The following is a 14,642-nucleotide window of genomic DNA, read 5'->3' as shown; positions in this document are numbered from 1 at the left end:
AAAGGTCTCTTGTAATAAGAAATACCCGAAGTTGGTGACATATATGCAAAAAAAGATGCATTTTTCTAAACCTAACTTCTTAGAGATATAAATGTTCTGGGTGCTCTGGATTATTGTGGACAAGAGCATAAAAGCCCAAGGTCAGCTCCCATACTTTGACATTTGTTAGGTTGGAGATCTTGGATAATTATGTTACTTACCTTTCCAGCAGTCAGTTTCCTTGTTTTTAAAACAAGGGTCACACACCCATCTCACATGGTTTGTCATAGGGATGAAAACAAAGAGCTATATTATATAAGATGCTTGGTACGGAGTAATAGTGCTTCCTCCATAAAGTGAATATGATTATGTGGCTGATGGGAGGATCTACTGGCAATGATTAAAACCAACATTCACTTCTCACCATGATAATTCTTGCACATAATTATAAAGTAAATTCCTTTTTAATAAGTACATAAATTTTGTGTGAAAAATCAGTCTCTAGTTGTGTGTGTGTGTGTGTGTGTATGTGTTTTGGCGAAGGTGAGCCATTTTTCCAGGGTTGGAATTTTAGGGTTAAGAGATCAGATCTTGTACTCCCTGCTGAAACCACTGAGATATTGTTTTATTGAAAGAGATACAATTTGAAACAAATAGTTATTGTTGTCCCTTATGTAACCATACTTAAGACCTGGACTTCAAGCCTGTCCAATAATACATTTAGAATGAGGAAATTCTTCTTTCCTTACCTTAATATCACAAATTAGTTTAGTGAGGCCCACAGACTGCCCTGCAAAAAGTGATCAGGGGACCCTGATGTAGTGAATCCCATTTATGTTAGTGAAATTAGTCTTTAATAAGTACTTATAGTCTGTAGTTTTAGTTGGCCGATCTTTTTTCTCTTTGCCTACATATTTCTATGCAGTGCAGTAAGGCACTTAAAAGTGTATTTCTGGTAGTGGCTTTCTAAAGGAATATTAAGGGTCAGTGGCCCTTGCTATCTCCACTTGTTGTTTTCTGTTCTGTCTGTTACTGGTTTTAGGAAAGGAACGGCCCACTTTGAGGAAGAACCCTTTTTGTTTGATTTATTACCTAGGGCAATACATATTTTGTCTTTGTGTGTGTGAGTGTCTAACAAAAAGGCACTTTTCTGTGCCTTCCTTTGTGAAGCTACGTTAGGTCATTTTAGTTTCAAGGAACAGAGCCTTCATCTATTCGTCTAAAGAAAAAATATTTATTGTAAAGAGACATTTGGACTGGAACTGGAAGTTGTCTGGGTCTTATAAAGCTCTGGGAATTATTCCCCTCTTACTTCCTCTCTCAGGTCACATAGCATGTAATAAATACACAGTCATTAATATTTGTGGAATGAACAAATGAATGGCTTTTCCATCTTGTTACTTCCATGTCTCTTTCTACGTCTGCTTCCATTACCCTTTTGTTATTAACCAGTCTGTCTCTGTTTCTTGGATGAATTCTGAAGGGAGCAGATATGCTGTTATTCACTGTTTGAGCCCATTGTATTAGACTATGCCAAACTACAGACAGGTCATACTTGTGTCATACCTACTTTGGGCTACTCAGTGACCACCATTCTGTACCTGGTTTTCTGGTCATGGAGGTTGTGTTAACCTCGACCAAGGTACTGGGAATAGTAGGCATGGGGACTAATCTGTCCACTATGGAAGTTTAACTGCAGCTTAAATTAACAGGGAAGTGGATTAGGAAAAAGGAGGAAAAGAGAAATTAACATCAAGTGGCTATTCATTGTAGAATACATTATTAGACCTTTAATGTATTATTTAACCTCGTACTAGTACTGTATCATAGATTTAATGTTCTGATTTTAAATGTGGGAAAAGTCATCTTAGTGATATACAATAATCTTCTGCAAAGTCACTCTGTGTGTATATGGTAGAGTCTGGGAAGTAAACCTAAATGTTTGCCTCCAAATGTCTCATATTATTCAACCATACTGATCCAGGAGTGCTCTATCTGATGCCGCTGGAAATATAATACAAGCTACATATATAATTTAAAAATCTGTAGTAACTACACTTTGAAACGTGAAAAGAAACAGGTGATATTAATTTTAATAATGATTTTATTTAATCCAACCCATAGTCATTTCAACATGTATTCAGTATAAACAAATAATGAGAATTTTACATTCTTTATCTTGTACCGAGTATTGAAATCTGGTATGTATTTTACACTTACAGCACTTCTTGATTTGGATTAGCCACGTTTGAAGTGCTCTGTAGCTACATGTGGCTCAGTGGTTACCATATTGGACAGTGCGGCATTGCAGTATTAATACCTGTCCCACCGTTTATTAGTGCTGCGATCTTCATTGAGCCTTTCACTGTTTCAGTTACTGACCCATCAAGGAGGGCGGGATATTAATACCCCACGTACCTACACTGTAGGATGCTGCATTAGATCATTTCTACAAGGCCAGGTTGAAAGATACAAGATAGCTTTCTGGGGATTTGCTTTGGCAAGTATCCATAATTGAGTTCCAACTAATTATTAACGTTGCTGGTTGTTCTAGAGGAATTTTTACCATTATACATAAGGTAATCTATAAGTCATGCTCTGAGTTTCTTAAATGTCACATCTATAGCATTTTTGACAACTTATATAAGAGGGAAAAAGGTTTGGTTCTTAAGTGCTTTTCTGCATGTAAGTCTGGATGTATGCCCAACAGTTAGTAGACTCATATATAGATGTATTGATTCTTCAACTAATTTGTTAATTTGACTTGTGGATATACAGTAGGTCTGTCACATCTTATTTTTGTCAGGTTCAATTAGTGTTAATGACTACAAATGAGGAAAAGTTAGTAAACAGGTATGTCAACCAAGGCATAATCTATTATTTGTTATCTTTTGATGGACATTTGCTAAGAAACTTTGTTGATGATATGCATAGTATATACACATACATACACATATATGTATGTGTATATATACAGGGTGAGGAAGATAAAAACATTAAGATACATGTGTCTATACATATAAATAGTGAGAAAGGTAAAGATATTAAGAAAGAATTAATTACACAATAGGAAATGCCATTGTGTTTTTGCACATTTGTTTAAAAATATGTACAGAATATTCACCACTGTTTCAGACACTTTGTACTGCTTGTATTCTGATAACAGTTTCTTCCCTCACGGAGCTTACCATTTCATGAAAGAGACAGACATTAAATAAAGTTATTTACCTATAGATGTACTCACTAATCATCAGGGAAATGCAAATTAAAACTGCAGTGAGATACTAACTTACCCAAGCCAGAATGGCCATTATTTAAGAATCAAAAAACAAAGATGTTGGCGTGAATGTGGTGAAAAGGGAATGCTTGTGCACTGCTGGTGGGAATGTAAGTTAGTACAACCTCTCTATAAAAAAAAATACATGTGCTTGCATATGTTTATCACAGAACAATTCATAATTGAAAAGATAAGGAACCAACCTAAATGTCCATCAGCTGATGAATGGATACAGAAAATGTGGTATACATACACCATGGAATACTACTCAGCCATAAAATAAAGAATGAAATAATGTCCATTGTAGCAACTTGGATGGAACTGGGGGCCATTATTCTAAGTGAAGTAACACAGGAATGGAAAACCAAATACCATATGTTCTCACTTATAAGTGGGAGCTAAGTTATGGGTGTGCAAAGGCATACAGAGTGATATAATGAACATTGAAGACTCAGAAATAAGGAGAGTAGAAGAGAGGTAAGGGATAAAAAAACTACATACTGGATACAATGGACACTACTCGGGTGGCAGGTACACTAAAACTTCAGACTTCACCACTACCAAATTCAGCCAGGTAACCAAAAACTACTTGTACTCCTAAGCTCTTGAAATAAAAAAAAAGACCGGGCGCGGTGGCTCAAGCCTGTAATCCCAGCACTTTGGGAGGCCCAGGCGGGCGGATCACGAGGTCAGGAGATTGAGACCATCCTGGCTAACACGGTGAAACCCCGTCTCTACCAAAAATACACAAAAAAATTAGCTGGGCATGGTGGCAGGTGCCTATAGTCCCAGCTACTCGGGAGGCTGAAGCAGGAGAATGGCAGGAACCCAGGAGGCAGAGCTTGCAGTGAGCCAAGATCGGGCCACTGCACTCCAGCCTGGGTGACTCTGTCTCAAAAAAAAAAAAAAAAAAAGGACATGAGAAGTGTTATGAAATAAGAGTACACTGGGCAGTAAAGGCATAGCTGAGGCCCTGATTTAAAATGTGAGTTAGGAGAAGCTTTTATGAAAAAATAACGTTTAAGCTGAGACCTGAAAATCAAATAGCATTTAGCCAAGCAAAGTAGGGAAGAGAGGATGGGAAGAAACATTTCAGAAGAAATAGAATGTGAAAAGGCAGGATCTTGAAACCTTTAAAAAACTTTTTTATAAAGACCTATGAGATATAAATACTGTATTTTTCATTTTAAAAATTGGGGGAACCGAAGCTCTATATTAAGTGATTTGTCTAAGATCACATTAAATAGTGATGGTAATATGGGATCCTAAGTTGTTGCTGTCTTTGTTTTTTTTTTAAATAGGTAAATTTGCTTTAAAATTTAAAAACATTAAAATGCAGTAAAATTTACTGTTTTTGGTGTACAGGTCTATGAGTTTGGACAAATATGTAATCTTGTAACCACCATCACAATGAACATACTAAAGAGTTCCATTGTCTCTGAAAATGCCTTCAGTCTGCTCTTATGTAGTCAACCTTTTCCCTAGCTCTAATCCTTGGCAACCTCTGATCTTTTCTCTGTCCCCGTTTTTTTGCTTTTTCCAGAATGTCATATAAATGGAATTATATGGTATATAGTGTTTTACATCTGTCATCTTTGACTTTACATAGTGCATTTGTGATTCACCCATGTTGTTGTGTGTATCAATAGTTCATTTTTACTGGAGAGTGGTATTCTGTTGTATGAATGTGCCACAATTAGTTTTGTTCCATCCATTCACCAGTTTAAGGACATATGCATTTTTTATTTATGAATAAAGCTACTGTAAATATTCATGTACAGGTGCTTTTGTGAAACAAATATTCATTCCTTTTAGGCAAATAACTAAGAGTGGAATTACTGGGTCATAAGTTAAATGAATGTTTACCTTTGTCAGAAACTGCCAAACTTTTCCAAAGTGGCTGTAATATTACATTCCCATCAGCAATGTTTGAGAGTTCCAATGGCTCTGCATACTTGCTAGTACCTGCAGTTGTCTGTTTTTCCCCCATTCTAATAGGTGTGTAGTAGCATGTTCTTGTGGATTTTTATTTACATTTTCTAATGATTAATGACAGTGAGCATCTTTTCATGTACTTATTTACTATTAAGTTGTTGCAAAAGTAATTGTGGTTTTCAGCATTAAGAGTAATCACAAAAACCGCAATTACTTTTGCACCAACCTAGTATCTATGTATCTTCTTTGGTGAAGTTTTCTTTCAAATCATCTATTTATTTTTTTTAATGAGTTGTTTGTTTTCTTAAGTTTGGGGAGTTTTCATATAGTCAGATACAAATCTTTTGTTTGATATATGATTTGCAGATTTTTTGAGACAGAGTCTCACTCTGTCACCCCAGGCTGGAGTGCAGTGGCGCGATCTCAGCTCACTACAACCTCTGCCACCCAGGTTCAAGTGATTCTTCTGCCTCAGCCTCCCAAGTAGCTGGGATTACAGGTGCCTGCCAATGCGCCTGGCTAATTTTTGTAGTTTTAATAGAGACGAGGTTTCACCATGTTGGCCAGGCTGGTCTTGAACTCCTGACCTCGTGATCCACCCGCCTTGGCCTCCCAAAGTGCTGGGATTACAGGCGTGAGCCACTGTGCCCGGCCGATTTGCAGATTTCTCCCCCCCAGTCTATGCCTTGTCTTTTCATGGTCTTTACAGGGTCTTTCGCAGAGCCAGAGTTTTATTTTGATGATGTCCAATTTATCAAAAATTTTTTTATGAATCATGCTTTTGGTGTATCATTTCCTAAACTAATGTTACTAAGATTTTTTCCAATTATTACTCAAAAAACTGTATTTGATGTTTTAAATTAGTTTTATGTTTTATGTTTATGTCTATGTTCTCTTTTAAGATAAGTTCTGTATAAAGCGTGAGGTTCTTTTTTTGTTTGTTTGTTTGTTTGTTTGCTTCGAAACGTCCATTTGTTCCAACACCTCTTATGGAAAAAACTATCATATCTCCATTGAATTGCCTTTGTACCTTCGCCAAAAACCCATTGATCATACTTTTGTAGGCCTAGTTTTGGACTCTGTTTGCGCATTGAAAATCTCATCAGACAATGCTCTGTTTTTCGCTCTTAACTGTTAAACATACTCTAAATGACTCAGGGTGAAAGAATAGTGTATTATATTTACCCAGAAATTTACCATTCCTGTTGTTCTCTCTTCCTTTCTGATGTTCCAGATTTGCATATGGCATCATTATCTTCTGGCTGAAGAACTTTCTTTTAGTCATTCTTGTAGAGAAGTCTGTTGCTAATGAAAATTCTCTTAGTGTTTCTTCATGTAAGAATGTCTTTATATCATTGTTAGTCCTGAAGGGTATTTTTGCTAGATAGAGAATTCTGGTTTCATGGTTCCTTTTTCTCAGTGCTTTAAAAATGAGTGCACTTTCTTCTGGCCTCCATGACTTCTTTTTTTAAAAAAATTATTTTTCTTCTTATGATTTCAGTAGTTTTGGGGGAACAGGTGGTGTTTGGTTACATGGATAAGTTCTTTAGGTGGTGATTTCTGAGATTTTAGTGCACCCATCACCCAAGCAGTGTACACTGCACCCATTGTGTTGTCTTTTATCCTTCACCCCCTTCCCCACCCTTTCCCCCAAGTCTCTATAGTCCATTATATCACTCTTATGCCTTTGTTTCCTCATAGCTTAGCTCCCACTTCTGATGAAGGATCCTCAGACTTTGAAATCATTGCTTCCCTGTAAGTAATGCATCATTTTTCTTTGGTTACTTTCCAACATTATTTTCTGTAAATTTTAGAAGTTTGATTATCATATGTCTAGGTATGGGTATTTTGGGGTTTATTCTTTTTGGAGTTCACTGAACTTTTTGAATTTCTGGGTTTATGTCATTTGGCAAATTTGGTCAGTTTTTAGCAATTACATTGTTTTTCTTGGTACTATACTCTGTTCTCTCCTTCTGGGACTGGGATGATATACATATTAGGCATTGTGATATTGTCCTACAGGTCCTGAGGCTCTATTTATTTTTTAAAGTATTTTTCTCTATGTTGTTTAGATTGGATAATTTATACTGATCTGCTTTCAAGTTTATTGATACTTTGTCATTTTTATTCTGTTACAGAACTCATTCAGTGAGTTTTCAAAGTTTTGCTATTGCATTTTTCAGTTCTAAATTTTCCATTTGGTTCTTCTTCACGTCTTCTATTTCCTTGCTGAAACTTTCTATTTATTTCAAGAGTGTTTTTAATAGCTGCTTTGACATCTTTGTCAGGTAATTCTAACATATGTATCATCTTGGCATTGATGTCTGTGAAATTTCTTCCTCTATGTAATTTGAAGTTTTTCTGGCTCTTTGTAATGCTGAGTAATTTTGTATTATATTCTGAACATTTTGAATATCATGTTATGAGACTCTGGGTCTTACTTACATCCTATGGTGAATGTTGATATTTTTATTTTAGCATGCAATCAACCCAGAGAATTCAGGTTGTAAGGTCTGACCAGCCTTCAGTGGCTTGTGGTTTCAGTGTCAATTCGTTTTCAAAGGCTCTGTGATGCTCTTTTGCTCTGTCCCACATATTTGCAACCAAGCAGCCAGTCTGAGATCTGGGTAGTGGTCAGTAGTTTAATTCATTTCTCAAGTCTTTGTTAGGTGTTCAAGATCATATCTGTGGATGTGCAGCTCAGGACGGGCTCATATCCCAACCCTTTCTCTGCAATATCCCCAGTATTTTTTGGTTCCTTGGCCACAAACTGGAGTTTTAGTTATCCTGCTCTGCCACACACATCCTGTAGTTGTACCCATGTTTAGGTTCAAGAGGTAGGTAAACAGAGATAGAGAGAAAAAGCAGTAGGAGTTTGCCTCTCTCTTGTGGACTACACTTCTATCCAAGTTTCAGGCACCTGTGAATCACTCCATTGCTTGCCATTGTTGCTGCTGCCACTGCCACAGGATGGCCTGGAGACTGAGGCATGAAAGAGAGAAAACATAAGTAATAATGATGATATAAGAGAAAAACCTGGAATTTCCCCCACTCTCTCTGAGTGTTAGAAATCTCTTTGTTTTCCTACCTGTTGAGCCAGAGCTAGAGGACTTCTCTGGAAATCTCTCTGTTTGTATGCTGGTGTCTACTCCTGGTTTTGGTGTACCAGGTGTAGACACCAGACTGGGGGATACTAAGGAAAAACAAGAAACGCGCTGCTGATACTTTGAATTCTGGTCTTCTCCAATCCATCTGCAATTCTTTACTCCTTGGAGCCCTCAAATAGCTGTTCAGTGCATTCTGTCCAGGTTTTACCATCCTTCCCAAAACTAGCACCCACAGGACCCTTTTTGTTAAATTCTGGCTAAGGGTTCTAGTGGAGAAAAATAATCACCAAATTATGTATTCATGCTCCATTTTAGCTTTCACTTGTTGTGACTAATTGCTTAGTTAATTAAGAACTTCTGTCTTGATGGGGCTCTTGGCAGAGGAAGGTTAGTTTTCAGTTTCACAAATCTTTCAATCCATGCAAAGAAGATAGACTTAGAAAACACATTTCCCTGTAATAAAGGATATAATCAGAGTGAAAGATTTGGGAGCAATAGGCCTAAAAACTGCATGATATTTTTATGTTTTATGTCCTTTACTCATTATGGAAATGAGCATCACATGTACACAACTATTCTATACTACTACCTGTACATAGAAGGCAGTTAAATGGAGAAATAATTTGGTTCAAATTTTGCAGTGTCGTTTTGAAATCTTCCTTTAAGTTAGTCTGTGGTACCGAATATAACTTAATTGGCATTCCATAAGAGAGCTAGAGAGAACCTGGGGACTCAAATTTGAATGATGCTATCCTTGGGCTGTGTATTGTAAGTGGTTAAGATCAAAGACGATGGGACCAGATTTCTTCAAACTGAATCCCTGTTATCTACTTTTGGCCGTGTGACCTTGGGCAAGTTATTTAACCTGTTCATCTATCAGTTTTATCTTTTATAAAATTGGCACGGTGATATCCCTACCTCATAGTATTGTTTTCAGGATTCAGTAAGTTAATATCTGTAAGGCGCTTAGTGCATATTACTCTCACTACTTTGGAAAATTTGATCTGTTGGAGTTAATAATAGTAGTTTGTATATATTGAATACTTGTGTGCCAGGCATTTTGTTCACTTAATCCTCATCATCACTCTACATTTTTTCAGGTCAAGAGAATAATATAAACAGAATGTGTGCAAGATTATGCATCTTGTAAGGTGGTAGAGACAGGATTTAAGGCTAGGCAATCTGACCTCAGAGCTCATGCTCTTAGCTGCTACGTCATATTACCAGAATGGGGATAACCAACAACATAATGGCCATTCTAATCTGGTGGTGCATGATCACCAACACTATCTGTTGTTAATGGGTAGAGTTTTGCTCTGGAGCATATTTTGTTCATATCTATCAATGTCTTCAAGTTTTAAATTCATAATTAGAGACTTACCTGTTTCAAAATGGCAGAAAAAGTACTTCTTTACTAGAAATCACTTAAAACAAACAAACAAACAAAAGCAACAGGTACTTTCCATCTTTTGGAAAACTAGATTTCTCTAACCTTCATCTGTAGTATAGGAAAATTGAAAGCATATGGAAGAATTGTAGATAACTTAGCAGCAAGAATGTAAAATCTAATTATCTGCAGAGGGATATACCAATGATAAACAAACTGATTCATCCTGCAGAATCTGAGATAGGCTTAGGAATCAGAAATTAGGTATTATGGAAGTTGGAGTGTGATTGTGAGGGAGAGATGATGTGGGTGGCATACAAACAAAAGAATTGTTTAAAATTAATTATATTTTTCAGTCATCCTAGGCACTAACAACTGCCACTTCCCTGTCTCTGCTGCATATGAAACGTATAATCTGTGAAGAACTGAACCTGAGAGACTGCAAAGTAGGGAGGATAGGAGTGAGGGGAATTAAGTGATCTGCATAATGGTGAGACTTCTAGCTGCCTTCCTGTGCTGAGTTCTACAACAGTAGCAGCAAGGCTTATAACTGCCTTTCTCTCTTAACACCTCCTCAGATAGGTGATCCTTCTCTGAAGGGATAACATGCTTCAGAGAAAACCTCTGTAGATACTGACATATGGGCTTCCCTGATGAGGAAACTAACGGGCTTCCTGATTGTCCTTTAGTAAAGCTTACTACTCATTAAGCTTTGGCCACATGCACACAGCTTCTAGTCACCCTTCTAGTACCTCATTCTTAGATATGACACAGAATCAATTATCACCAGCCAATTAAGGAGAAACTCCAACAGGAAAAGAGATCAAAACTAACAAAGAAATAAACAATAACAATAACAAAATAAAGCTCAGAAGAAAGACTGTCAGGAAAAAGAAGAAAACTTCAAGGAATTATAATCAGTACCCTCAGAAAGATGAGAAGATTTTGCAACCATAAAATAAAAATATAATACTATAGAAAAGGAAGAATAAGAGAGTAAGAAAGCACTTAAGAAATAAAATATTCAATAAAAGGGTTAAATGCAGATGAGGAAGTCTCCTAAAAAAGAAGTAAAAAATAATACCGATGTAACAAACCTGCACATTCAGCACATGTATCCCGGAACTTAAAATAAAATAAAAAAGAAGTGAAAGATAATGAGATGGGAAATAGGAGAAAAAAGATAGATGATCAGTATCAGAAGTTCAACCTTTGACTTTTAGGAGCTCTCCAGAGAGAATGAAAAAACAAAAAGGATAAAACTATCAACTAAATTTTAAAAGGAAAATTGCTAGGACTGAAAATATGTGTTTCAAACTTAGAAGGACTCAAAGAGTGCCCAGCACAAAAGATTTTTGAAAAGGCCCACACCAAAGCCCATTGTAATGTTATCTCATATTCCAGTTTGTCTCTTTCAACCCTTGCTTTTCTTCATTGTAGAGGCCGGAAAGCTAAAAGCTTACTTTTTTCAATTCCTTTGTAGTTAGATATGACCAAGTGTGGTAAAGTGCTGGCCCATAAAATGTAAGTGGAAATCTGTTGAATCTTCTCTTTTCTCTTCTACTTTTTCTCATTTGAAACCTGAACAAGATGTCTGGAGCTACAGTATTTTGCAACCATGAGAATCACAGAGTTCTCAGCTCTGATATACCTGAACTGCTGAATCAATTTCAGCAACTACCTGTCTCTGGATTTCTTGTTACATTGGGGGTGGGAGGTTGTCTATTTGTTTGTTGTTGTTTGTTTGTTTTGAGACAGGGTCTCACTCTGTCACCCAGGCTGGTGTGCAGTGGAGTGATCTCACTGCACCCTCCACTTCCTGGGCTCAAATGACTGTCCAGCCTCAGCCTTCCATGTAGCTGGCACTACAGGAGCAAGCCACCAATGTCTGGCTAATTTTTGTATTTTTGGTAGAGATGGGGTTTCGCCATGTTGCCCAGGCTTGTCTCAAACTCCTGTGCTCAAAGCAGATCCACTCACCTTGGCCTCCCAAAGAGTTGGGATTACAGGTGTGGTCAGCACCTGGTCAGGTTCCCTATTTGGCTAAGTTATAACTTGTTGGATTTTATTTTACCTACAACTAAACACAATCCTAACTCATACTTTGAGAAGCCGAAAAGCCCCACAAATCAACGCTAGAAACTAGAAGATAATAATTATGAAGGAAAGCAATTTTCAACCTTGAATTGTTTACATTGTTAAAATATCAGTCAAGGATGACTGACAAATGTATGAAAATAAATTTACCTCTCATGCATTCTTTCTCAGGAAGCTAGTAGAATGTGGGTTCTATCAAAGTGAGATTGTTAGAGCCTATGTTTCCTAGATTTGGAGGCTTCCTATTTCTTGGTTTACACCATAGACAGAAGGAATTCCTAGGACAGGCCAAGGGGTGAGTACAGGGGCAGATTTCTAGGGGGCATAATCATGGGGAAAAATAGATTATCTGATAGGTTTGACTATAAGAAAAATGGTATTTAGAAATGGCTTTAGAGCCATTGGAATGTGGGGGAAGATTAAACCAGAGAGTAGAAGAGAACAATCAAGTACATGCAAATCAACATTAGAAAAAGGAAAAGGTATCACAGAGAGGAAATATAGTCAGAGTATAATACCTTAATCAGCAAGCAATATTTACTTAGTCATTATAACTACAATTATGGATATCACCCCACATTATGTTTCAACCATATTGGGGACTGGGGTGGGGGGGTGGTGAAGTGGGTATGAGGTGAAAGTTCTTATACTGTGTAGGATACCAGTATATCAGTATAGACACACGTGATTTAGAAGCATGGCGCTAAATGCCAGAAGCAGCAGCTAAACCAATTTAACATGGTTGCATCTGGGACTGAGAGAACCTTGATGGTAGTGTAACCAGCAGAAGGGTGGCCACAGGACTGCTGTGTTTCAAGTCTTTTTGCACCATCTGACTATGTGCATGTATTACTTTGATAAAAATAATTAAGAAAAAAAGCTCAGAAGTAAAAGAACTCATACTTTTTATACTTATACTTTTCCAAACATACAGTGTTCTTTGCACAGTTTCTTTCCTCTCTCTTTTTTTTTTGTGAGAAGCAGTCTCACTCTGTCGCCCAGTCTAGAATGTAGTGGCATGATCTCGGCTTACTGCAACCTCCGCCTCCCAGGTTCAAGCAATTCTCCTGCCTCAGCCTCCCGAGTAGCTGGGACTACAGGCACGCCACCACTCCCGGCTAATTTTTTTGTGTATATGTTTTTTAGTAGAGACGAGATTTCACCATATTGGCCAGGCTGGTTTTGAACTCCTGACCTCAAATGATGCGCCTGCCTCGGCCTCCCAAAGTGCTAGGATTACAGGCGTGAGCCACTGCGCCTGGCCTCTTTCTTCTTTCTTAAATTCTCTTCTTTTTATGTTCCTGGGAAAATCCTACTCATTTTATATGATTTGGCTGATGTGAAGCCACCATGGTCTTCTTAAGCAGAGAGGGTCTTGCTTTTGGGTGCTGCACAACTTTGTGCAATTTTTCTGTTACATCATTTATCTTTTGGGGATTGTTTATTTTCATACTTATCTCTCTTCCAGGACCATGTTAGGGAGAGGTGTTTTTAATTTTTACCTTTTCTGCAGCACTTAGCACAGTGCCTAATCATAGTAAATATCACGTAAAAGTTGAATGAAGGAATGGATGTTTGATATAGAGTTAGGACACCTGTGTCCAGGTCTGGCTTTGCTTTTCCTTTTGCCCCCTACCTCGATCGAAGCAGTTTACTTATTGCTGTCTTGGATTCCTCTTGGAAAAACTGGACTGATGAACTTCAGAGTCCCTAAGAATTTGAAAATGTTTGATTCTTTTACGTTACACCTTAAAATCCGTGTATAATGCGACTGCTTCCTACATCTTGATACTTCCTAGTCCTTATTTCAGCTTATTATTTTCTGTTTTCACGCAAAAAAGTCTATTTTGTCAATAGACTGTAAGCTTCCAAAAGGCAAGGACATGTCTGTCCCGTTCAGCATTGTTTCTCAGTGCTTGTTAGAGAGCTTTGCACATGGAGACACACAGTAAACATCTGCTGAATAGATCTTGATTATAATTTTATGGATGCCCCCAAAGTCCCATTGTTCTTCCAGACATTTCAGGAAAATATCTTTAAGTCAAAATCCAATCACTGAAATTTGCATATAGTCTGTGTCAGCTATTATGTAATATCACTTCTGTCTGCATCCTTGGAATGGTTTTCCATTTCCTGTGCATTCAGTGCTATTCCACTCCTTTCATTACTTCTTCAAAATTTCTTTCTTTCTTGAGGTCTTTCTGAGTTAATCTTTTCTTCTAAGTCTCAGCAACTTAGTGTACAAGAGCTGTGGTTTATATAAGACTTTTTTTTTTCTAAGTTAAACTGTAAATGATTTGGGGCACAATTTTTGTGGCTTGATAAAGCACTCTATACATTTTAATGAGTTAAATCTAAATGATTCAAATCTACAAGCTGGCTTTCCCTTGAATACATGCAAGTAAAAAACTTAAGGACTTGGCAAAATTTATTTTAAATTTTGCCAAATCCAACATTTTGAAATGCAATTTAAATGTTTAACCAAATCCCAAACATCACTGCATTTATTCTTTTCTGACTAGAAGCTGCAGTTTTCTAACAGCCCAAGTCAAAGCATCTTTCTAAACTATTTGATATCTTTTAAAGGATTCTCAGACTTTAAAATAGTCTCTTTAGGTAGCAACTTCATGCAGCAACTTTATTCTTCCATCTGCCTCTCTCCCCCTCTGTCTACCTCTTTACCCCAAGGCCAGGAGAGGTTAAGTTATTTAGGTTATAGTTGATCCAAGGGAAAGTGATTAAGCAGGAATGGATCTCACCTTTGCTGAGTTCTTACTATAATACGTGCTTCAAAGTAGACACATTGTCAAGTATTTGCAATGTATTAGGCATTCTGTCAAGTGCTTTATGTGTATTTTGA

At 37.2% G+C, this 14,642-nt stretch overlaps 1 protein-coding gene across 9 annotated transcripts in view; it reads left to right on the top strand.

Annotated features, from left to right (window-relative positions):
• ANKS1B (ankyrin repeat and sterile alpha motif domain containing 1B) overlaps window positions 1–14,642 on the top strand; it is a 1,251,294-nt gene that overhangs the window by 94,242 nt on the left and 1,142,410 nt on the right. The window contains exon 2 of one of the 9 annotated variants that reach the window (XM_034934279.3): window positions 6,893–6,946. The exons of the other annotated variants lie outside the window; for them this stretch is intronic. Within the exon in view, the coding sequence (XP_034790170.1) occupies window positions 6,893–6,946 (54 nt within the window). The remainder of the gene's footprint in view (window positions 1–6,892; window positions 6,947–14,642) is intronic. 9 annotated transcript variants of the gene reach the window in all.

The sequence above is a fragment of the Pan paniscus genome, chromosome 10, assembly GCF_029289425.2.
Source record: "Pan paniscus chromosome 10, NHGRI_mPanPan1-v2.0_pri, whole genome shotgun sequence".
In the NCBI taxonomy this organism is placed as follows: domain Eukaryota; kingdom Metazoa; phylum Chordata; class Mammalia; order Primates; family Hominidae; genus Pan; species Pan paniscus.
Note: the sequence above shows the minus strand (reverse complement) of the source record. Positions and strands in the feature narration are given on the sequence as shown.